At 40.4% G+C, this 26,740-nt stretch overlaps 1 protein-coding gene across 8 annotated transcripts in view; it reads right to left on the bottom strand.

Annotated features, from left to right (window-relative positions):
- LOC127811337 (sodium/calcium exchanger NCL) overlaps positions 1-8,076 on the bottom strand; it is a 67,724-nt gene extending 59,648 nt beyond the window's left edge. For 5 of the 8 annotated variants that reach the window (XR_008025651.1, XM_052351092.1, XM_052351094.1 and 2 more), the window contains exon 1: positions 7,046-8,052. Coding sequence is in view for 7 of the 8 variants with exons in the window: in XM_052351092.1 (XP_052207052.1) it covers positions 7,046-7,466 (421 nt within the window). In the remaining variant the exon portion in view is untranslated. Of the gene's footprint in view, positions 1-7,045 lie in introns of all 8 variants that reach the window. The other 3 variants (XM_052351090.1, XM_052351091.1, XM_052351096.1) reach the window with 3 other exon arrangements.
- Positions 8,077-26,740: the final 18,664 nt, after the last annotated feature.

Genomic DNA, 26,740 nt, shown 5'->3' with positions numbered 1-26,740 from the left:
AGTCTTGCAAGGGTTTTTGTATTCATATCCACTGTGCTTTATGTTTGGTTTTGGAAAAGTCTTAAAACCGGTATACCCTTACATTGATCCACGTGTTGGCTTTTTGGGTCCCTCCCCTTCACTTATAAAACTCATTATTTATATTATTACAATTTCAAAGTAGGAAAACATGTTGAACAAAATTCCAATCCTATTTTAGTGGCATAACTCAAGTGGAGGTAAAATGAGGTAAAATATTCTGTTGTGTTGCTAAAGAATTTGGATTTGTCCTATTTTCTCTGATGTTTGTTTTGCCTTTCATTACGATTCCACCATCTTATCAAATCTCTGGCAATCAATGATGAGGTATGCCTTCTACACATCAACCTCCAGTCCATAATGGAGAATGACAATAGTTAAGATTCATCAAAAATCGATAACTCAAGCTTGAGAAAAGCCTTTCCAGAAACAGGCACTAATATGTTTTTAAACTATAACCATAGTGGGTGATCATTCAAATCAAGAACATAAGCTCATTGCTTATTCCTTCCTTAGAATTAATTGAAGCCTTGGGACTTTAATCATTTACTCATTTGACTCAGCTTTACCCATGAGACATGGCAGGTCCGGGCATCCCAATTGGAGTGAATTGGAATATAATTTCTCAATTCAAATCTGCACAATCAGAATATTGATCAGATCACACATCGCAATATACCAGTCCTAGTTCTTTAAGTGGTTTATCTAAAAAATTCACAATATAACTAGGAACAAATTTTAAATACCACACATGGGCTACTGCACATGCTAGTTTGACGTAGCCTATTTGAGATCTTCGCATTCAAGAATCAACAAATTCAATGCTATCTCTATCCCAACGAGCTGAGACCAAATGTCTTATTTTCTTTTGATTAATGGTTCGAGTAAGTATTGAATGAGCCCCATCAAGAGATTACACATGGTATGCCTGGCCCATCAGTGTATTTTTTTGTTTTATGCCTTGTAATGCTCCTTTACCAGACTCGGTTAGAATATCAGAACAAGTACAAGCATTAGTAGCATAACAAAAATTCCTTTCCTTCCTCGTAATTAATATCTTTGCCGGCAGAAATTCTGCCCTCTCGGACATTGATGACCGCATCCTCGATGCAAATCCCTTTATTCCTAGTTATAACTTGTAGAGTCTCGCTATTCGTACAGAAAGAACTTTACAGAAAATTTTACAGAATCGATATATCGCGAGAAATTAGAGATATCTCGTGTGTAAAGCAAAACAATTTCTCGTAATTTATCATTCATGAATCTTATCTAAATGAAAAGAGAGAGGGAGAGAGACGGGACAAACCCTAGCACAAAACCCTCTCTCTCAACCGGCAAAGATGTCGTTCTCCACCGGCGGCCAACGAAACCAACCAACCACCGGCGCATTTTACACGAACAAAGTTATCTTCTAGTGTTCTTCTCACTTGTTACTGTTCAACTGACGTGACTTGCAAATCTGTACATGTATTAGATTTTATCAGTTTGGAGGAACTTGAACGAACAGGGTGTCTCCATATTGGATGTTGTTGGCCGCTCGGAACTCAAACCACCCACAAGTCATATCAGTCCTATTCCTCCAACCACTATCATATGATTTTGCTGTCAGCTTAACGGGCCATACCTTCCCTTGCTCGTTCCTCAGCACTACTCCCTTCTTTCGCAATAGCCCAACATTCTTCATAAACCACTTCGGAACGGTTTGAAAGAAGAGACAGAAGATTAAACCAAGGGAGTACATACGTATATGAATGATGATGATATAATACTCACTAGTCACTACTCACCACGGTGTGCGCGAGGTATTTCTTGCAAACAATGCGAAAACAGGGTTGCGCCCATTTTGATCACCCGCATCCGCATTCACCTCAACCTCGGATTTTGGTGGTGGAGCCGGGACTGGGACAGCTTCCTCGGTGTTCTCTTCGATTATTTGTGGGTTCATCGTTATGGGCTTCTTTTGGCAGCAAGTTGGAGTATAAGCCACAACGTTGAACACCCAAGAGACGCAAGTCAGATTGAAGACCAAGAAGTCGTCAAATTGTAAATGGTTAGAACGAGAGAGACAGAGAGCCAGACGATGGCCGTTAGAGGGGTGGTCGACGGCTGGGATACGGTGTTTGGGGAGGGGCAGGCAGGTGGTCGGAAGGTTGGGGCAGACGGTGTCTGCGACAGGGAGAGCGAGACCGAGGGGGAGAGAGAGAGAGGTGGGGGGGAGGTTTGGGTGGTTTGGGGTTGGGGCATTTGCGTAATTTGCTAGGGGGCAAATTAGTCATTTTAACGCCCCCTGTAAACCATTTTGTATGTCTCTTTCTGTACAAATAGACTTTCCCTAACTTGTAAGGTAAAAAAGTGCAGCTAGTTGGATCCAACTGATTCTTGAAATAAATGACACACATGCACGCCCTTCTGAAAAAGATCAATACACCAAGGACTATACCCAAATCTACCAGATCCGTTACAGGAATCTAGATAACACTCCACTAGATATTAACATGATGGAACTTCCATTCAATTTTAACTATGCACGGGGTGCTTTCTCCTATTGTGTGTCAAATTTATATTGAGAGGAAAAAAAAAGATATATTTGTTCTTTCCTAATATATGTATATATATATATATTGAAAAATCTAGTCTAATAACAACCTAACTTCTTGGTCTTCAATCTGACCTGCGCCTCTTAGGTCTTCAACGTTGTGGCTTATGCTCCAACTTGCTGCCAAAAGAAGCCCATAACGATGAACCCACAAATCATCGAAGAGAACACCGAGGAAGCTGTCCGAGTCCCGGTTCAACCACCAAAATTCGAGGTTGAGGTGAATGCGGATGCGGGTGATCAAAATTGGTGCAACCCTGTTTTCACATTGTTTGCAATAAATACCTCGCGCGCACCGTGGTGAGTGGTGACTAGTGAGTATTATCCCATCATCATCCATGTACGTATATACTCCCTTGGTTTAATCTTCTGTCTCTTCTTTCAAACCGTTCCGTAGTGGTTTATGAAGAAAGCTGGACTATTGCGAAAGAAGGGAGTAGTGCTGAGGAACGAGCAAGGGAAGGTGTGGCCCGTTGAGCTGACAGCAAAATCATATGATAGTGGTTGGAGGAATAGGACTGATATGACTTGTGCGTGGTCTGAGTTCCGAGCGGCCAACAACATCCAATATGGAGACACCCTGTTCGTTCAAGTTCCTCCAAACTGATAAAATCTAATACATGTCCAGATTTGCAAGGCACGTCAGTCGAACAGTAACAAGTGAGAAGAACACTAGAAGATAACTTTGTTCGTGTAAAATGCGCCAGTGGTCGGTTGGTTTCGTTGGCCGCCGGTGGAGAACGGCATCTTTGCCGGTTGAGAGATAGGGTTTTGGGCAACGGTTTGTCCTGTCTCTCTCCCTCTCTCTTTTCATCTAGATAAGATTCAGGAATGATAAATTACGAGAAATTACTTTGCTTTACACACGAGATATCTCTAATTTCTCGCCATATATCAATTCTGTAAAATTTTCTGTAAAGTTCTTTCTGTACGAATAGCGAGACTCATAGAGGCATACTATTAAACCCCTTATGGTTGGTTTTTCCTTTTGAAGCATATGGATGCTTATCTACCGAGTCTTGCAAGGGTTTTTGTATTCATATCCACTGTGCTTTATGTTTGGTTTTGGAAAAGTCTTAAAACCGGTATACCCTTACATTGATCCACGTGTTGGCTTTTTGGGTCCCTCCCCTTCACTTATAAAACTCATTATTTATATTATTACAATTTCAAAGTAGGAAAACATGTTGAACAAAATTCTAATCCTATTTTAGTGGCATAACTCAAGTGGAGGTAAAATGAGGTAAAATATTCTGTTGTATTGATAAAGAATTTGGATTTGTCCTATTTTCTCTGATGTTTGTTTTGCCTTTCATTACGATTCCACCATCTTATCAAATCTCTGGCAATCAATGATGAGGTATGCCTTCTACACATCAACCTCCAGTCCATAATGGAGGATCACAATAGTTAAGATTCATCAAAAAATCGATAACTCAAGCTTGAGAAAAGCCTTTCCAAAAACAGGCACTAATATATTTTTAAACTATAATCATAGTGGGTGATCATTCAAATCAAGAACATAAGCTCAAGAGAGAGACAGAGAGCCAGACGATGGCCGTGAGAGGGGTGGTCGGTGGCTGGGGATACGGTGTTTGGGGAGGGGCAGGCAGGTTGTCGAAAGGTTGGGTCAGACAGTGTCTGCGACAGGGAGAGCGAGACCGAGGGGGAGAGAGAGAGAGAGAGGAGGAGGGGGTTTTGGGTGGTTTGGGGTTGGGGCATTTGGGTAATTTGCTAGAGGGCAAATTAGTCATTTTAACACCCCTGTAAACCATTTTGTATGTCTCTTTCTGTACAAATAGACTTTCCGTAACTTGTAAGGTAAAAAAGTGTAGCTAGTTGGATCCAACTGATTCTTGAAATAAATGACACACATGCACGCCCTTCTGAAAAAGATCAATACACCAAGGACTATACCTAGATCTACCAGATCCGTTACAGGAATCTAGATAACACTCCACTAGATATTAATATGATGGAACTTCCATTCAATTTTAACTATGCACGGGGTGCTTTCTCCTATTGTGTGTCAAATTTATATTGAGAGGAAAAAAAAAGATATATTTGTTCTTTCCTAATATATGTATATATATATATATATTGAAAAATCTAGTCTAATAACAACCTGACAATAAATAAAATTAAGGACATAAATCAAGTAGCCCCAACAAGATGTCCAAATAAGAACATCCACATGCAGACATATAAACTATTCCATTGAGATTTTCACCTTATATGGCTCCTCATACAATCTTTTGAAGTTAATGGATCCTTTTCCTCGTTGGAAAAACCACTCTATTCCAAGCTGTAACTAGGACCAATTTAAAAACATTTTCACGTTCCAAGGGAACAATTTACATTTTTCTGTCTTCTTCTTGATCTTTGGATATGAATCCTGAGAATTCCTATTCTTTCCTCAAATCTATCGTTGAGGGGGAAAGGATTTAATCATTTTAAAAGACTAAAGTTGTTGATCGGAATATGAATTAAACTGCAAGACCCCTCATCATAACAGCTCCAACTGGTAGTGATCAGCACAAAAGGATCTACCAGTGACGGCAATGGCAATGAGCACTTGTTGCTGACACCAAGACAGTTTGCCAAGAACTATTAGTGTTGTTGTCAAATATTGTCAAACATTTATACAATTTGAACTGCAAGAACCGTTAGTTCCATTTTATTTGACTTTGGCTGTCGTCCATGATCAAATATGGCTGAAAACCAAGACACAGAAACAGCTTAGTGATTCCACTAGCAGCATGAAACACAGTGGAAAACAATGCAAACTTGATGATGGCTTTGGTGTTGAAGCTTAAACAGATCTATATCTGTTATGAATTATTAATTGGGCTCTAATACAAATTAGTGAAGAATGACTAGGGAGAACAGCAAATAGGTAGAAAAGAACGGAGAGAAGAAAGAGAAGGTTATGGGCCCATAGTGTTGCACAGTCGGAAATAAGCAGACCATAAGGCTACGATAAGCTAGCTTGGATTGTTGGGAAGTTATGATTGTTGCCAAAGATCAGGGAGGCTATCCAAGGTAGAGCTGGAGAAGGCTACGAGAATCACTGTAGAGGAGGAGGCAAACATTATGCATTGATCCTTTTGCAGATATATGCTGATCATCTCCTCACCGACGGCAGTTTCAGTCCCTTAATAGGTCAAAATGGGGTGTGGATGGCACATGGCCAGAGGCCACATGTCCTCATGAGAGTAGCCCGGTGCCTAATAGAATAGGGCATATTCTAGGTCGCCTAAGATAGCCTAGTCATTTGGGTAAGGCCTAAAATAATTCAGAGCAAGGTCCCCACCCATGTGTTAAAGAGGGTTAGTTACTATTGTCATCATTGGAAAAGACAGTTTTGTCCTCATTTTTGCCCTTTGGCTCCTCTCTGTCAGTGATTGACTTTGATGTGATCTCTCCCGATACATGGCAATCAAAAGAAAGCGGGTGCGTCAATAACTCTTGAACTTACTTTCTTGTTCACGAGTTCCAAAGGGTGTCTTCATGAAGTTATGACCTCCTAAGATCTGCCTTAGACCCAGGACCTTTAAGAGATGAAGGAAGAATTTTATTAGAAGAAATGAGAAGAATATTATCTTCAAAGAGCATGAAGGCAACATCTTGGAATGACTAAATCCAGATAGTACCAGGAGACGGAACCAACTGCCTTGAGGGGCAAGGAGGAACTGTGTTATAGAGATACTTTGTGAGGTAAGCTCATCCGAGTAGCAAGTTCCAAAGAGCGCAAGGAGATTATCTCCAGCTCAAGCAAAGGCACTGAACGTGTGTATCCCTTGACTGAGACAACAGGAGGAGTAAACATCCCTTCAAATGGCCTTAAGAAACAAAATTCTTTTAACACAAACAACAAAAACCAAAAACAAAATTTAACTCAAATTTCAAGAATTTAAAGTTTGTCTTCTAAACCAAAACCAGCAGAAGTAATTCTCTAAACCAAGTCACAAAAATATATCAAATCCAAAAATTTTTGGCGTATTGTAATGGTTGGAAGACAAGTTTCACTCAAGCACTTCTTATTTCCCAATGGGCAAAGAAGGTAAGAACAAGACATCTGATTTCCCAATAAAAGGCAGTTAAACCAAATATGTCACATCTCTCATACCAGAGTAAAACAGAAAAAGCATAATTACAGTCTCTTTTAGGTCACGTAAGACGAATATTCTTCACAAATTAGCCAAATTCTGTAACCATTCGAAACAGATTAACCAGTAACTTGTGTAAAAGCTCATGCATTTAATGCACAGGAAAACGAAAAGACCAGCAAACTACTTCATGCTTTATTTAGCAACCATTCCTCATTCGTTGGTCATCAATTTCCAGGCAACAATAAACAGAGAATTGGGAAGAAAAAAAAAAAAAGAGAAGAAAGGAAGAAGAGGAGGATGAGAAGTTTGGGATGAATACCGAGAATAAGCATAGCATCGGGAAGAGCTCCAAGAATGGGGAGAAATAGGCCGCCGACGATACCAGGTCCAAGAATCTCGAGCAAGAGCTCGCTGCCGCTGGATAGGTAAGTGGCGGCAAGGAACATGAGGTAGCCGTAGACCAAAATCAGGAAGAGGTTACCGAGCACGGTAGTTGTGCAAGGCATGAAGCCGTACGTCTGTTCGCACGCCTCCCCCTCCGGCGCCTCCAACTCCAATCCCTCAAGCCGGAGCGGCCAGCCCCCGAATCCACCATCCCGGACGCCGTCGGAGATGAGATCCGGCGGCGTCAGCGACGAAGAACCCTCGCTCACGCGCCGCCCGTGGGCTACGCCGGCCAAGATAATTAAAGCTAGGGCGGCGGAGAGGAAGCCGCCGAATACTCGCCTTTCACTTCTCATCTTCAGTTAGTCTGTGCAGCGGCATATGCGAGAAAGTTCTATATATTTATCCATTCTACATAAAATTGTACTTTACCCGTGAGATCCCCGTAAGCGCCGGCTGGTAAACGGATAGACTTTGATTAAGATTAGAAAACTCTTAAAGGAGCGAGAAAGACCGAGAAAAAGGCAACGGTGAAGCGCCGACTGATTCAATCCACTCGTGGATTTCCTGTAAAATTGCCGCCATTGCTCATTGAAAATAGTCAGCGCGGCATTGTAGTTGTCAAATCTGGAAGCTGACGTGCTCGGCGGAGCTGGTGAGATTAGCACGTAATCAAAATCGCGAGTTTGAGTCTCTTTCTTGATTTTAAAATGATAAATATATCTAAATCACAGGGATCAAGATCTTGAGGATTTGAAATGGTCAGTCAAACCACGCTTCTTAACCCTAATTATCCTTCTTCTGCTACTAATGAATTGAAAAACGCAAGTTGTCGAGGAATGTTTCACCTTCGTGTTCTTCGTCTTCTCCCTCCGTTATCGTTTTTATCGTCATTCTGATCGGATCAATAGCTTTGCCTTAGCCAAAAGAATTCATCTTCATCCTTGCCTGAATTTTCATCCTGACATCTCCGCCATTATTAGAGAAGGGAAATGGGCCGGGCGCCCCATAGGCAGCCCGTTACTGTAGCATACGGGCCGGCCCGGCCCGGCCCGGCCCGCCAGCAGCATGCGGGCCGTGCCGGGCCAGCAATATGTGCCCGCAGCCCGGCCTGACCTATCAATTGGCCCTCTAAAATGGCCCGATCCGGCCCACCAAAATGACCCGTTGGCCAGACCATCAACTGGCCCAGCCTGACCCATCAAAATGGCCCAACAAGCCCAGGAATAATTTAAAAGTTCAATAATTAATTTTAAATAAAAATTCAACGAGCCCAACCCAACAACAGTAGCCAAATGCCGTCCAAATATCAAATATCCATAGAGTTTCATTAGTTTGTTTGTTGTTCTGTTGGTTTGGCTGTCGAAATTAGTGAAAATTAGGGTGGGGTTGGTTCTGGATAAGTAGTAGTCATGGGGTTCAGATCCAATTATTCATCAATAGAAAACAAATAGTTTATTAGGGTGATTTCTGTATAATCGTAAAAGCCTGTTTTTGGTGTGGTGTGGAAATCTGGGTAATGGTGGTGTACTGATTGATATATAACTAATGTTATTTTGCTATTAGTTACATTATATATTATTAATTATAATAATATAAATATATATACTTAATGATATTTATCTCGCCTTTAATATTTTTATGAATAGTTAAATTCAAACTCAACACAAATGTGTTTAATTTTTCAATTGAATTTATGGTACAAGGGCTGTCTATTAGAGTTATTAGCGTCATTCCAGGTGTGGTGTGGTGTTTGGAAGAGGGGTTAGTAATTGTAATTGAATGGAATAAAAAAATAAACAAATAATAAGTAAGAAACAGATATTAAGTAAACAAATACTAATATTATAAGTTTGCTAATAAATGAATGAACTGTTAGCAAAATATAATCAATTTTTTTTCAACGTATTGGTACTCTTTATCTTTCATTCTCTAATTTAAGATTGTTATTCAATTATAATAAAATAATTATATTATTGGTCAAACAATAATTATATTTATAATAATATAATTATGTAAAAAATACAATTTCTTAAAATTTAACTTGCAAACTTTAAAATTCAAATGTCAGAGAATAATTTAAAAGTCAATTTCATAATAATTACAATTGTCAACATATGACAGGAATAATTTTAAACTATTCAAGCACGTGGGAGAAATAATTTCAAGTATATGGAAAGAATAATTTTATAGGTTTTTATAGGTTCACACATCTTCTAATTTTATAGTATTATTGTCGTATTATACACCCATTATTATTGCCATACTATGCACCCATTATTGTTGCCATGCTATACTCCTACGATTCTGATCACTATAAAATTTAAAGTTTGAATTTTCATAACAATTTTTAGGCTCTCATGATTCAACCCACTTGCATTTGATAGCAGGGAATATGGCAGGGAACCATGGACTTTTGCAGGAAATATGGATTAATTTTTAAATAATATTTTTCATATTGATAAATTGTAACTAATACATATTTTTTAAATAAAATATATTTAGTATATTTTTATTTTATGAATTATTATACCAAATTAGGTGCCATAATAAACTGTACAAAAATTATTATAGAAAAAAAATGTATTAAATTATTTAGTATAAAAGCTTATTAACTTACTCATAGCTATAAAACTAAATAAATAAATAATGTTAAAATTATATGAATTTTAAAAAATAGATACAATAATAGAAGTACATTTAAACTTTTCAGAGAATATAGCAGCCTAGAAATTAATATGCATCTATTATTGTTGCCATACTATGCATTCATTATTGTTATCATGCTATCCTCCCATAATTCTAATCATTATAAAATTTAAAATTTGAATTTTTATTGTAATTTCTAGGCTCCCATGATTCAACCCACTTGCATTTGATGGCATAGAATATTGCAGGGAATCATGGGCTTTTGCATGAAATATTAATTAATTTTTAAATAATATTTTTCCATATTAATAAATTGTAACTAATACATATTTTTTAAATAAATATATTTAGTATATTTTTATTTAAGGAATTATTATACCAAATTAGGTGCCATAATAAACTGTATAAAAGTTATTATAGAAAAAAATGTGTATTAAATTATTTAGTATAAAAGCTTATTAACTTGCTCATAGCTATAAAATTAAATAAACAAATAAATTATATCAAAATCATATGAATTTAAAAAAAATAGATACAATAATAGAAGTACATTTAAACTTTTCAGAGAATATAACAGTCTAGAAATTGCTATGCACCCATTATTGTTGCCATACTATGCTCCCACGATTCTTATTACTATAAAATTTAAAGTTTAAATTTTCATAACAATTTCTAAACTCCCATGATTCAACCCATTTGCATTTGATGGCAGGGAATATGGCAGGGAATCATGGGCTTTTGCAGGAAATATGAATTAATTTTTAAATAATATTTTTTCATATTAATAAATTGTAACTAATACATATTTTTTAAATAAAATATATTTAGTATATTTTTATTTTAGGAATTATTATATCAAGTTAGGTGCCATAATAAACTATATAAAAATTATTATAGAAAAAAATGTGTATTAAATTATTTAGTATAAAAGCTTATTAACTTGCTCATAACTATAAAACTAAATAAATAAATAAACAAATTATGTCAAAATCATATGAATTTAAAAAAAATAGATACAATGATAGAAGTACATTTAAACTTTTCAGAGAATATGGGCGCCTAGAAATTGCTATGCACTCATTATTGTTGCTATACTATGCATCCATTATTGTTATCATACTATGCTCCCACGATTTTGATCACTATAAAATTTAAAATTTAAATTTTCATAACAATTTCTAGGCCCTTCCCTACCACAGGCTCCTCATTCAGACTATAAAAAATAATTTATTTAAATCATTCTTTTAATTTTAGGAGTAGCAATATTAATTTATATTATTAATCTCTCAATCTATTAATTTAAATAATTAGTTCAAGATTTTTAAATTAATTCTTCTTGACATGATTTGATCTAATAATAAAACTATAAAAGTATTCACAAATATAAATTTACATTTTATATATTTAATTTTTAATCTATATATTTTTTATTAAAACTTTCAAATTCTATAATGTTTCTTAATTAACATCATGAGATTATTATTCATACCATATTTTGTCTTATTTACCAGGATATATATATATATATAGTATCATGTGCAAATAAGAATACACAATATGCAAATAATAAAAACTTATTTAGTACGTTTAAACTTTTCAGAGAATATGGCAGACTTGGCAGCTTAGAAATTACTATGCACCCATTATTGTTGCCATGTTATGCACCTGATGATAGATTTTCTGAAGTGCTAGCCGCACGTTTCCTTCTTGCCTCTCCGAAGGTACCTGCAATGGAGACGGGGACTTGCTCCCCCGGTCGATCTCCGATGATTAAGCTAGTCCTTGATCTAGGATTAATTGTCCCTTTTAAACTATATCTCTCAGAAAAGGATAAGAAGAATCTCCCACCTTTTTCTCTTACCTGCTCTCGGGATAGGGATCATGGAGGGATCTTCGGGATCTCCCTTCCGCCTTCTTCGGAACTTTCCCGATAAGGATTTTGCGATAATATCCGTCTCCGAGGAGTTCGGGATAGCTGTTGCCTCCGTGACCTTCGGTGGGTTAGCCTGTTCCTGAGGTCTCGGAGATTTCTTTACTGAGTGGTTATCTGATTGACGTGGCGATGCTTGTCTGCCATGTATCTTTTGACCGCCACTAGGTATCCGTCTTGGCATAATTATGGGACCGAGGGCGTTCTCCTCATCACTTGCCCCCCCACTCCTTGAGCTCTTCGGCTTGAAGGGCTCGAGGAGTAGTAAAGCTCCTGAGGCTCTTCCATCTAACGTCTTCTTTTCTTTTCTTCTTTTTTGCGTGTCTGGCGGGCGCGAAAATTGATTGGTTTTGACGGCGGTATCCTTTCCCTATGCGTTGTCCGAGGCCTTTTCGTCTTTCTAGCTCTGTCAATGCGGGGTGATCAATGCTCATTATTGCTCGCCCTTTGGTCTCTTATTCCCGCAGTTTGAACTTTTAAAATGGGAACTCTTCAGTCCCTCTACTTCTCTTTCCGCACGACTTTCCTTCAGTTTTAGCTTTTCTTGTGCCGGCAAGCATTTTTCATTTCTTCCGCCTCTCTTTCTTCTAGCTCTTTGCCATGGCGATAATTGGTTCTGGGAGGTTTAATCCCGCCGGCGCAGAGCTTATTGAGTGGGAAAAACACCCTGCTGCCTCGATTCCATGCCAATGGATGAGCCAGACGGAATGCCAACAGTTCAGAGAGAAGTACAACGTCCCCGAAGAGTGGGAGGTAGAGTTCAATAGCCATTTACGAGCGTGTCATCCCGTCGCCGGCCGCCTCTACATTTATAAGTGTGCTTTTGACATGGGCTTTTGACTTCCTCCTCGAAGAAGAGTGATGTCTTTACTTGAACATCTCACCATCGCTCCCGCCCAGCTGTCCCCCTTCGGATGGCGATACCTGATGGGGTTCCTCCTTATTTGTCATTCTGGTAAAATTGAGCCAACCGGGGACCTCTTCGACTACTTCTTCACAACCAACCGCGACCCCGGAGGGTGGATCTCCATCTCCCCTCGGATCGTGAAAGATGGCCGTCTCCTCGCCTGCAAGGGGTACTCCGGTCTTGAGATTTCTGCCTCGACTCTCATGCAATCTGGCAGGTCGAAAGATTCTGATGATTGGAAAGAGCGCTTCATCTTTGTCCGCCCCAGGCCATCCGGCTCTTCTCAAGAAGTCTGGTCTGTCTGCAACGAGTGGACTCTAGATACTAAGCACAAACGTCCGAGCGTCGAGACCATTGAAGATTTCGCTTGCCGACTTATGAAGAACAGTCGGAACTGGGAAGAAGGATGGCTTTCCAATCCCAGCCTTATCCAAGCGGGTTTGGACAGCGAGAACTGTGAGCTCTTTTTCTTTCATCTTCTTCTTTTACTCTCTCTTCTTCCTTTGTTTGTATTTGATTTTCGTTGTTATCTCTTTCTTAGTTGAAGAGGTCTGGGAGATATCGTATTCTACTATCACCAGAGGAATGATTTTGGACTTCCCTGGGAGTAAGGGCCCCTCGGCATCTTCCAGCAACCAGAGAGTGTTGGAGAGGGCTGCGCCTCCCGAGCGAGTTCCAAAGAGCAAGAAGAATAATAAGAAAAACTCAATACCTTCCAGGTCGCGAAGAGCGGTGGAGGAAGATCCTGGGACCTTCCAAGAGGCTTCCAAGAAGGGGGTTGCTGGGGGTTCGAGGGACCCATCTTCCTAGCTCCTCCCTTCTTAGACCAGAGACTCTCCGACCGCGCGGCGGGAAGCTTCCACCATGCCTGCGCCCTTGCCGATCTCTCACGAAGACGATTCAGCGACCATCGCACAGGTGCTTGCTGTGGCTCGCGCAGAGGCCCAGAAAAGGCAAACCTTGGCAGGTACGGAGTCCAGTGCTACGTCTCCCAGCATCCCTATCAGTTCGGTTTTTAAACGAATTTTAACGCCATTAGCACCAGCGGGGCGTTCAGAGCTTACGGGGGAAGGCTTCGCTGGATGAGGCTTCGGCGTTGTTGACGAAGGAGATTTTAGCAGGCCGGACGAAGCGTCGTAGGATGGAGGCCACCTCCCCGGCTGCTACTCCCTCCGAGCCTCCGGCTCCTGAAGCCACCAATGTTCCTTCAACAGCTTTAGTCCTACCGGGGACCCTACGAACTCCGAACGAAACCGACTACTACGCCGAGATTCTGAGGGTGCGACTGTACTCCTTTCTCTTTTGGCTTTTCCCTTTTTCTATGCGAGTAGGTCTTAATCTATATTCTGTTTTCACTTCCTCAGAACCTTACAGAGTTCCAAGGTTTGGTCTCTCGGCGAGAATCCGAACTTCGAGCCCGAATTATTTCCCTGGAGTCTGAGGTCGAAAGGCTTCAGGGGTTTGAGTCTTTTTCCTCCCAACTGTCGAGTCTCGAGCACCGTGTTCATATTTTAACTAAGTCTGTTGAGCTGGCGCAAGAAAATGCCCGACTTGCCAACGAAGCCGAAGCTCAAGTGCGCGAGGATTTGGAGTTGGTCCAAAAAAACATGCTTGAGGCTAATCAGGCCAATTCCCGACTTGGGGAGGAGCTGGACTCCACTAAGGTTGTTAATCACCAGCTTCAGGAGGATATAAAAAGACTTACTCTAGAGCTGAAGGAAGCCAAAAAGGGACAGGTCGAAGCGTTGAAGTCTTATTCTCGGTGCAAAGAAGACCTTCGCACTGCTCATGTCCAACTCCAATCCGCCCTAAAGGATGCCCAAGTGGCTTTTCAAAATGGTCGCAAGGATTTCCGAAGTTCCGAAGCTTATGCCGCGGAACTAGAAGGAGTTCTTCGGGGCGGGTTCGAGCATATGAGGAAACTCATCAAAGAGCGCTTCCCGAACCTGGATGTGGACTCCATCCCCTTCGACATTGCTGCCGCCTTGTGCTCTTTAGAGTAGACATTTTTGTATCCAAACCTGCTGTCGTAATAATAAAAGTGTTAGATTTTTTCGCACAATTTTCTTTTGCTACTGCCTTTTTGTTTCCCTTTGCTTTTTGTCAAAAACAAGAAAAGGCCGTTTGGGATCAGGCTTGATCCTTCCTTTTTGCTACCCCTGCTTATCGCAGGACTTGGTCTTTGTCGCTTGTTCAGAAGGGCTCGGCTCCGCCCCCCCAAGGATCACGCCTGATCCCCATAACGTCTTTGAGGTGTTGAGTCGTATCTAATCCTTTAAGCTTTTCGAGGATCATATCTGATCCCTTGTCTTTGCCGGGGGTTCGGACCCTCCGAGGATCACATCTGATCCTTTGTTTTTGTCGGGGGTTCGGACCCCCTGAGGATCACATCTGATCCTTTGTTTTTGTCGGGGGTTCGGACCCCCCGAGGATCACATCTGATCCTTTGTTTTTGTCGAGGGGTCTAGCCCCGTTGAGGGTATGTCAATTCTTTCACTTTGCTCTGATGTGTCTTCCCAGATCTTTGGAAATGATGAGTTTTTACGCATAGGAGAAAAAAAATGAATTTATTCCTGGATAGCATACGCAAAGCAACAAAAAGAAAAAATGCCAAGACATGTAATGTAAAATTATTACTAACAAATCATATGAAGATAATAAAGAGTTATCACTGATAGAATTTCCTCAAGTTCTGCACGTTCCATGCGTTTTTCACCGTTGTACCCACGAGGGTCTGTAGTTTGTATGCCCCCGGGCTAAGAACCTCTGTTACTTTGTAAGGACCTTCCCAATTTGGTGTTAACTTATCTGTTTCTCGGGCTCCCTGAACATCTGCTCGCCTTAATACCAAATCTCCTGGTAGAAAATTTCGTGCTCTTACTTGTCGATTGTAGTATCTCTCTATGCGCTGATTATAAGCAGCTTGTCGAATCCTCGCTTGATCATGAAATTCATCAAGGAGGTCTAGGTTGTCCCTTAAACTTTGCTCATTGGATTCAGGGTCGAACAGCTCTACTCGTAGCGTAGGCACTCCAATTTCAACTGGGATTAACGCTTCTGAGCCGTAGCATAGACTAAAAGGAGTTTCTCCCGTGGAGACCTTCGCCGTGGTTCGGTAGGACCACAGAATGCTCGATAGTTCTTCCACCCAGCTACCCTTCGCCTTATCTACTCTTGTTTTTAAACCGCGCAAAAGAGTCCTGTTAGCGAGTTCAATTTGGCCATTAGCCTGTGGATGAGCTACAGAGGTAAATTGTTGCTTGATTCCCAACTCCTGGCACCATTCCCGAACAGACCGATCAGAAAATTGGGTGCCATTGTCTGAGATCAGCACCCGAGGAACTCCGAAGCAACAGACTACATTCTTCCATAGAAATTGTTTCACCCGCCGAGAAGTAATAGAGGCCACTGCTTCAGCTTCGACCCACTTTGTGAAGTAATCGATAGCAGCCATGATATACTTGACTTGTCCAGCTGCTGGGGGAAAAGGCCCCAGGATGTCTATACCCCATTGAGCGAAGGGGCATGGTGTAGCAAGATGAGTTAGTGCGACTGCCGGCACATGGACCAAATTAGACGTTTTTTTGGCATCGATCGCAAGTCCTGACTAGCTGCTCGGAATCTCGTACCATCGTTGGCCAATAATACCCCTGCCGCAGGGCCTTTTGACTAAGAGCCCGAGCCCCGATGTGGTTTCCACATATTCCTTCATGAATTTCCCGTAGGATATAATCTGCTTCGCGAGGTCGGATACATTTGAGTAGCGGTTGTGAAAAAGACCTTCTGTATAGTTCCCCACTAACTAACACAAAATTTCGGGCTTTTCGTTTGACCTCTCGTGCCTCCGAGTCGTCTTCGGGGAGTTTCTCTTCTCTCAAATATAACAACAGGGGGTCCATCCAGCTAGGCTCGTCATCGACACATAACAGGTCCGTGACTTCTTCGATACTCTTTTGTGGAAGAGATTCGATCCGAATTTCCTGAGAGTTCGTAGGGAAAGAGGAAGAAGCGATTCGGGATAGCAAGTCCGCCTCTGTATTCATAGCCCGAGGGACGTATTCCACCTTTACGTGTTGGAAACGTGCCATCAGCTCTTTGACTATGGTCAAGTATCGCGCCATGTGACTTTCTCGGGCTTCATATTCTCCATTCACCTGCTGCACCACTAAGTTAGAATCTGAACTCACCTCGACGCTTTGAGCTCCCAATTGCTCAGCCAATCTCAGCCCAGCCAGTAAGGCCTCATATTCTACTTCATTGTTAGATGCTCGGAATTCAAAATGTAAAGCATAAGGCCATACTTGCCCTTCGGGACTTTTTATCATTAATCCTGCTCCACCACCGCCCGAGGTCGAGCTTCCGTCTACCGCCACCAACCATGGTCTTTGATTTTCTTCGGGGCCTTCGGGAGCTCCTATCCCTTCGGCGATGAAGTCTGCTAACGGCTGCGCCTTAATAGCCGGTCGTGGCCTATACTCAATGTCGAAGGCGGTGAGCTCCACTGCCCACTTTAACATCCGACCTGAAAGCTCTGGCTTGCTAAGAACCTGCTTCAAAGGCTGATTAGTAAGCACTATAATCGTATGAGCTTGAAAGTAGGGTCGAAGTTTCCTCGCCGATGTTATTAAGGCGAAAGCCAGTTTTTCTATAGGAAGATAGCGAACCTCAGCTCCCGATAATCGTTTACTCGCATAATAAACAGGCCTCTGGATCTTATTTTCTTCTCGTATCAATACCGAGCTTACGGCCTCATTGGCCACCGCCAGATATATGTATAATGGTTCTCCGGGCTTCGGCTTGGTAAGAACCGGGGGTGTGGCTAGGTGCTCCTTCAGCTTTTCGAAAGCTCGCTGGCATTCAGAATTCCATTCGAAGTTGTTTGCTTTCGATAATACCTTGTAGAAAGGAAGGTCTTTTTCTGCCAAACGAGAAAGGAATCTGCCAAGGGCTGTCATCCTGCCCGTAAGGCTCTGTACCTCTTTCACATTCCTCGGGGCCGGCATATCCATGATAGCTTTGACCTTCACAGGGTTTACCTCAATCCCTCGGTGGTGTACTATGTAGCCCAAGAACTTTCCTGCAGAAACGCCGAAAGCACATTTGACAAGATTAAGTTTCATATGGAACTTATGAAGGGTTTTGAAGCACTCCTCCAGATCCTCCGGATGACATTCGGCTACCAGGCTTTTTACCAGCATGTCGTCGACGTATGCCTCCATATTTCTCCCGAGCTGTTGGTGAAAAAGCTTATTTACCAAGCGTTGGTAAGTGGCTCCTGCGTTCTTTAAATCGAAAGGCATTACGGTGTAGCAGTAGGTTGCTTTGTTGGTGATAAATGTCGTCTTCTCCTGGTCCTCCGGGTGCAATGGAATCTGGTGATATCCCTGAAAAGCATCTAAGAAGCTCATGAGCGAACATCCAGCAGTTCCATCAATTAGGGCGTCAATCCTTGGGAGTGGGTAACTATCCTTTGGGCAGGCTTTGTTAAGATCGGTGAAATCGATACAAAGTCTCCACTTGCTCTGCCCTTTGAGAACCAGCACGACATTTGCTAACCAATCTGGATAATCCACCTCCCGAATGTGACGCGCTTCTGCTAACTTTGCAATCTCCTCCTCGATTGCCCGATCTCTATCTGGGGCGAAGCTTCGCTTTTTCTGCCTGACAGGCTGAAAACCTGATCGGACCCCCAGCCTATGTGTCATTACTTCTGGATTTACTCCTGGCATGTCCTAGGCTGTCCATGCGAAGATATCCGCATACTGTCTAAGGAGTGATATTATTTGACTCCTTAGCGGGTCCTTTAACTCCATACTCACTCTTACGCATCGGCTTGGGCAATCCTCTTCCAGAGGTACTTCTTCCAATTCATCCACCGGCTCTGCTGTTTTGGGATCTTCGGGTCCTTCTAGTATAAAACTGACCTCCTTCAGGGGGTCAGCGTCCTTCTGCGACCCTGCTTCTTTACTCTTCGCAATGCCTATAGAGGCCATGTAACATTCACGGGCTAAGCGCAAATCTCCCCGCACTTCGCCCGTCCCTCTATTTGTGGGAAACTTCATCATCATATGATATGTGCTTGGGATGGCTCGGAGGGCATTGAGACCAGATCTTCCTAGAATCATGTTGTAAGCCGAAGGCACGTCTGCTACCAGGATGTTTAGCATAACTCGAGAAGTGCGGGAACCTTTCCCTACCGTCAATGGGAGCTGAATGATCCCTTCTGAGTATACGGCTTCACCATCAAATCCCACCAAAGGGACCCTCGCTGCCCTCAACTGTGTTATTTCATACCCCATGCCTAAGAAGGCTTGCCGATACAAGATTTCTGAAGAGCTTCCTGGATCCACGAGGATCCGCCGAAGTTCCCACTTCCCGAGTTCAGCTGTTATCACCAGTTGGTCATTTCGAGTCGGGTATCCCGGGAGGTCACTATCTGAAAAAGAGATTGGATCCACATTCCTCGATCTTTTCAGCCGGACCGCACTACTTTTTTCATCCTCCATGACTGGAACCTTCCCTGCTGCGAGTGTATGGAATATCGGAGGCTGAGGATGATCGTCTTCTCTTCGATGTGATCTCTCCCGCTGGGCCCGATTTCGATCCTCCGTGTGGTCCCTCTTGGGGGGGCTTCTCGATCGAGACCGTCGATCCTTTCTTCCCCGAGAATCACCTGTTTTAGCCACGTAGCTCCTCAGGAAACCCCGATTGATAAGTTCCTGAATCTCCTCCTTTAATTGGTGACATTCCTCAGTGTTATGACCATGATCTCGATGAAATCGGCAATATTTACTTCTGTTCCTTTTGTGGATGGTGCCTTTATCGGCCGAGGCTTTTTCAAGTAGTCTTTACCCTCAATAGTAGCAAGGATTTCTGCCCTCGGGGCATTCAGAGGAGTAAAGCCCCCCGAATCCCACCGAGGGCGATGTTTTTCCCTTCGGTCGTCACTCCTCCTTTCCTCGGGATGCTTCTTTTTATCTTTCTTTTCCACATGCTCCGCCCTCTTAGCCTGCATGACCTCCTCGGCATTTATGTACTTCGTGGCCCGGCCCAATATGTCCGTGAACGTACTCGGAGGCGTTTTGGCTAATGATTGGGCGAAAGGGCCGGGCCTCAGGGCGTTCTGGAATGCCACCATAGCTACGCTGTGGTCAAAGTTCTCAATGCTCAAGGCTTCCATATTAAATCGTGAAACGAAATCCTTTAAGGGCTCTCCTTGGTTCTGCTTCATACTTACCAAGGCCATGGTGGACCTTCGGTGTCTTCGGAGAGGTGCAAAATGCGCCAGAAAGCTGCCTCGGAGTTGCGCAAAACTTACGATGGAATGATGAGCCAGATTTGAATACCAAGCCCGTGCATGCCCCTCCAAGGTGGCCAAGAAAACCCTACACCACATGGCGTCTGAGGCGTCCTGTACCATCATATGCGAGGTAAAGAGATCAAGGTGATCCATCGGGTCAGAGGTCCCTGCGTAAGGCTTAATGGCTGGGATACGAAGACGCTCCGGTGGTATGGCCGCTATGATCCCTGGGCTAAGGGGCTGATTTATCCTTGGTCCCTGAGCCTCTTCGGTCTTCGGCTTTAGGGCGGCCATCTCCTCCTCTAACTGCTGCAATCTTCTTTCCTGCCACTGCTGCACAAACGACAAGTCAAGAGACTCGGCCGCCTCGCCATGACCATCATCTTGTCCCGGCCTCTGCGGATTCTCATCTCGTCGATAGGACTCCTCTTCTCTTGGGGGCTCGCGCCTTTCTTCCGCCCGAGAATGCTGGGCTTGCTGATGCTAGCGATCTAGAAAACCCATGAGTAACTCCGTCAATCGTTGCACTTGACCCTCCAGGAGTGCTATCCGATCGGGGGGAGGCGGAGGGCCCTCCAGACTCTGAGCTCTCCCCGACGGGCTTCGGGGAGGATTTTGCTGACTCGGCTCTGGAACGGGGTTGCTCCCCACAGCCCTAGACGGCTGTCTTCTGGTTGCCATTCAAGGTTGAGAAAAAAGGCAAGATTGTCTGTTGCACTGGAGACAGAAGAGAAGAATGTCGGCCCCACGGTGGGCGCCAATTGATGATAGATTTTCTGAAGTGGTAGCCGCACGCTCCCTTCTTGCCTCTCCAAAGGTACCTGCAATGGAGACGGGGACTTGCTCCCCTGGTTGATCTCCGATGATTAAGTTAGTCCTTGATCTAGGATTAATTGTCCCTTTTAAACTATATCTCTCAGAAAAAGATAAGAAGAATCTCCCACATTTTTCTCTTACCTGCTCTCGGGATAGATCATGGAGGGATCTTCGGGATCTCCCTTCCGCCTTCTTTGGAACTTTCCCGATAAGGATTTTGCGATAATATCCGTCTCTGAGGAGTTCGGGATAGCTGTTGCCTCCGTGACCTTCGGTGGGTTAGCCTGTTCCTGAGGTCTCGGAGATTTCTTTACTGAGTGCTTATCTGATTGACGTGGCGATGCTTGTCTGCCATGTATCTTTTGACCGCCACTAGGTATCCGTCTTGGCGTAATTATGGGACCGAGGGCGTTCTCCTCATCAGCACCCATTATTGTTGATGAAAGAGAATATGGCAGAGATTCAAAGAATATGGGAGGTTAGGCTCCCATGATTTTGATCATTTGAAATTCAAAATTTGAATTTTCATTGCAACTCGTGGGAACGTTCAAATGTTTGCGTCTATAAATAAGTGATTGTTGAAATTGTTTAATCACAAAATTTGTTTTTGCTATCTTACTCTCTCGCTGATACGCTATTTTACAAGTTGTCCTGTTCTGTTACTATCTTGCTAATTACTATACTTTCTAGTGTCACAATATCTTTGATTGGCTTTATTACTCTACATTTACAATCATGTCTTCCCTTCGTCGCTCTCTCACTACTCGCAGAAATGATCCTCACAATGCTTCTTCCATGGAGCCCCCTCGAGTCAGTACATCTTCTACAAACCCCCAACGACCTTCTATTCCATCCCTAATGGGACCACTCATCCATGATTTTTTTAACAATTGGAGTGAAAGTCAATGGGCATGGGAACACCCATCATTTACTGAATCAGATACACAACCTCCTGAATCACAAAATCCTGATATACAAATGTTTGGTAACCCACCACCTCTACCAACTGAGCAACCCTCACCAAATGAGGGTCAAACATCCTCAAAACAACCAAATGAGGAGCCGTCCAGCTCACAACGCAACTCCAAGCGACAAAGAACTAGTAATGTCTGGCAGATGTTTGAGATTATTAATATAGTTGGGAAGGGTCAAAGAGCTCTGTGCAAATTTTGCAAAAAAGACTACTCATGCCAACCAGGGGGTGTGACTAGACACTTGATGAGACATGCCTTGAAGCATGATGATGGCGGCTTGGATGCAACGCAAACACAATTGCAACAAGGTAAGGGTTTGATTTTTCGATATAATAGAGAACTTGATAAATCTAGCTTAGCAAAACTAATAATTAAAACTGAATCTTCTTTTTTGTTTGGGGATGATGCAATGTTTGAATAGTATTGTAAAAATGCATTACAACCTGCAGCTAGGGGTTTTTCACGAAAGACTATAAAAAATTAAACGATGAGGTTATATTTAGAATATTTAGAACAATTAAGAAATACATTTAATTCATTTAATGGAAGGGTGTCATTAATATCAGATATTTGGTATGATGTTATGACAAATAACCACTATATGTGTGTCACTATACATTGGATTGATGAAGAATGGAAAATTAAAAAAAGAATAATTGGATTCATAGAATTAGTAGAACAACATAGAGGTAATTTAATTGCAAGCAAAATTCGAGAGACCAGTTATAATTACAATATTAGTGATAAAATAATGACAATCTCATTTGATAATGCGAGTAACAATGGCTCTACCATTGAATGACTAAGACATGAACTTCCATTAATTTTAGATGGACAATTGTTTCACAATAGATGCGCATGCCATATTTTAAACTTATGTGTATAGGATGGTCTACAAATATATAATGAGGCATTAGCTAAAATAAAAAGGTGTTTTGGCTTTAATTCGAAGTAGTGAATCCCGTTCTCAAGAGTGAAAACAACTTGTTAATGGATTTGGCTTACCATATAGAAGATTTCCAACAGATATTCAAACTAAATGGAATTCAACTTATTTGTTGTTACAAAAAACTAAACAATATAGACAACAACTTGAATTATTTTGGAATAAGGAAATGGTATAAGCATATCAACTAAGGGATAGTGATTGGGAACAACTAGATGTTATTATATATATATTAGAAACATTTTATAGTGTAACAAAATCATTTTCTGGTTGTAAATATCCTACCACACATATTTTTATTCGTGAAATATTTTCTATTGTTAGTTGTTTTGCAGAACATAGGGATTCAAATATATATGGACAATTTATAGCTCCCATGAAAAAAAAACTTAGAAAATATTAGACTAATATACCATTATTATATCTTATGGCAGTTGTATTAGATCCCCCACAAAAGTGGGAAGGTGTTGAATATTTTTTAGAGTTTTACGAAACGACTATGGGGGTTAACACACAAGAAATAAAAACAAAAGTTCGAAATTTAATTTTTGAAATGTATAATTTATATGAGTCTCGTTTTGGTAATAAACCAAGTAGTGAAAATTATTCTTCACAAAGGAAATCTAAGAGATTCTTAAAATGGGGATGGTCCACATATCTCAAATCAAAAAAACCAAAGGGCGGTCCACAAACATCTAGTGGGTTTAACGAACTTGAATTCTATTTAAATAGGAGATCTTCATTTTCTGATGACCAAATTAACATTTGATATTTTGTCATGGTGGTGTCAAAATCAACACATATCAGAACATAATGACAGTGCAGGGCCATCCACAGCACAGTGATATTTCCTCTTAAAGGGAATACGCCCCCGCAATTATTGATTTGAGCTTTTTATGCATTTTAATAGTTAATTATTTTTTTGTACTTAAATTTTATTATTTTTTCTTTAAACTATACTAACTTAAGCATCGGAGTGCCCTCAGGAGCAATCCTGATGGCAATTCTTTGCAAATACTTATATCGTTTGAAGAAATCAAGGAGATTGGACAACACTTAAATATGAGTTTATATCATTTGAAGGAATCAAGGATTAAGATTAATTTTGAATTCAAGTGATGGCAGGAAAATAAAAGAATGTAGGGAAGGCTGAAAAACAAAATAGAGATAATAAAATAAATAAAATTAGTGGGACCCATCTACAATAGACCCACGGGCCCGGCCCACTTTGACCTATTTATTAAGGGCCACGGGTCGTGGCGGGCCCTAGTTTTCATTTCCCCAGCTCGGCCCATCTCCCTTGCGGCCCAAATTCGGCCCGGCCCACCAAATGGGTGGGGCCAAGCAGGAGGTGGCGGGCCGGCCCAGCCCAGCCCACCCATTTCCCACCTCTAGCCATTATCCTTGAGGTTGCTACGAAATTGAAGAAACCTAGCAACACAATTGGCTTTTTCAATTAGGGCACAAAGAGCAAACAACAAAGCATTCGAATTTCGAATTATCTCCACGAAATGAAGTTCCAGTTTCTTTCCTTAGTTTATCTTAGAGGGTGTTTGGCTAAGTTATAACGTTACTCATTTATTAAAATTTTAAGGGATTAAACACTACCAACCTTATAAATTATTTTAACAACATTTTGAATAAACTACCTTCAACTTTTCTAAATAAACTCTTACTAGGTTATTTCATTAACCAAATAAATAAAAAATTTGATTTCAAACAACTATCATATTTCTAGCATCTACTCATATGCTTCATCCCTCAGTGTTCTCTTTGTAGTCGCCTCCCCCCCAGCTCTTTCGTTGTTGTCACCACCTCCATCTCTTTCATGGCGGTCATCGTCTCCAACCTTCATCAATCATCACTGTCATCCACCACCCACATCTCCATCATGCGCCACTCATCCCTCCTCCATCTTTGTGTGTGTATATTTAACATATATATATTATCTTAATATATTTTTTAATAATTATATATAATTTATCAACATATAATTATAATAATTTTTTTAATATATTTTTGTATTATTATTTAAATATTTTGTTATTTATCCTTGTATTTGTGATGAGAATGTTTTATGTTTATTTGAGCAATATTATTGTATTTATTTTTAGAATTTATGCTTATATTTGTTATATTTTTTGTTATGTAAAAATAGGTTTTGATGGTTTTAATTAAAAAAATTACCGAGTCTCGCTAGAAGCTCATTTATCTTGTTAAATAAGCTTATGGCAAACTGAACTCAAGCTCGGTAAACCCTTAACGAGTTTGAGCTCAACACATTTTTTATTTCTAACCTAGTAAAATTCAGCTCAATTCAACTCGATTACAACCCTAGTGAAAAGCACAATTTGATCAATCTAATGCAGATTTGTCACTTTTAAGATCATAACAAATTCACTATATAGCCACTTAAACTATAACTTAAAGGATTTTGAGCAATTTGAATGATTTGAATAAATATAAAAGAATAAAAATGGACGTGCGTGATAATTAATTATTAATATTCATGAAAAAAATAAAAAATTTATTTAATCCCATGCAGGAAATATGTCAATTTATAAGAACACTTCAATTTTTAAAAATATTCAAAAATCATGTTATTTATAATCTTATATTGTGAATTTATTATTTTACTTGACAATAAACTAAATTTATAGTTTTATGATTAAATAAAAATCTTAAATTTTTTAAAAAAAGTAATATTTATTTTTATAATTCATGTTCTGAGCTTTGACCGACTAGTTTTAGGGACAGGCGGCCTTCCTTCCTGATTCACCCGTTATGTAAACTCGAATGCGATCACAACTACACACGGAGCAGGACATTCATTTCACAAGGGACACATAGAACAAAACATTTAGTCCACACCTTCACATAGGATCAAATGCTTGTCATTATAAGCATTTGATCCCGATACTTCTTGTAAAATTTTATGTGTTTAATCGTTGAGCCATACTCGTTGAGAAAAAAAAAAAACATGTGTATTGATTTGGGTGGTAGATAGTTTTGTAAGTTCACTTTTTAAAATGGTCACACCAAAGTTTATCAAGTTGTGGTTTGCCCCCCTTTCAACATAGCAAAAGTTCTTCAATTATTTTACTCAATTACTGATTCGATCATTCAATTTGAATAAATTTGACTAGTTTTCATTGATTAAATTTTTTTTTTATGAATTGAATTTGTCAACCGACTAATCATCAGTTTTTCTAATCCAACCAACCAAACGTGGTCTAATTTTTATATTTACATTATTTTAAGGCATTAAACTCATCTTACGTGTATTTTCTCCATCATAATCTTAATCATGTAAATAAGATACGCTTTTTGAGAATATTCTTTTAGTGATTATTCTACGTGTCATATTATTAATACATGTATACCAAGAAATGACTCTATAACACCACCACCTTCTGCATCAACATGTCACAAAGCAATATCAATTTAATTATTTTACGGGACATTCATAGCTATAAGCCTTGAATTTCCTAGAGCACTTTGCAAGACAACTTTGTTATTAGTCTCGTTATGATTAGTAAAAATTTGTGGAAGCTCAAGAAAATTCTCCTAGTCACTTGAATCTTCTTATTCATCGTGACCCTAAGGATTTGTTTTATTGCATTACCTAGAATTTAATTCTAGGTAATATTGCCTAGAAAACAAAAATCACCCCACCTCCTTGGAAAATAAATTTCATAAAAAGAAATTTTAAATGCTTGTACCATATACATTTTTCTATAGAAAAGTTAAGAGTGCTTCCATAGAAAATATTGTAATAATTACTTATTTTCTATGAAAAATATATGCAATCAAACACACTCTAAATGTAATTCTTGTTATAAAAAGGATCTAGGGCAATCAACTCTAACAAATAGGCAAGTTCGATAATCTATTCAAGCTTGCTAAGTTTTGTTAAAAAAAAAATAGTTGCTTTTGATTCAACAAAATTTGATATTTCTTCCAAAATTGATTACGAGCAATATTATGATCACCAACGGTAAGAATTTAAAAGAAATATCTCAATAGATAAATCAGTAATAATTATTTGATACATTATAATATAATTAATATAAATATTTTATTTAATAAAATAATTAAATCCAATATT

The sequence above is a fragment of the Diospyros lotus genome, chromosome 10, assembly GCF_014633365.1.
Source record: "Diospyros lotus cultivar Yz01 chromosome 10, ASM1463336v1, whole genome shotgun sequence".
In the NCBI taxonomy this organism is placed as follows: domain Eukaryota; kingdom Viridiplantae; phylum Streptophyta; class Magnoliopsida; order Ericales; family Ebenaceae; genus Diospyros; species Diospyros lotus.
Note: the sequence above shows the minus strand (reverse complement) of the source record. Positions and strands in the feature narration are given on the sequence as shown.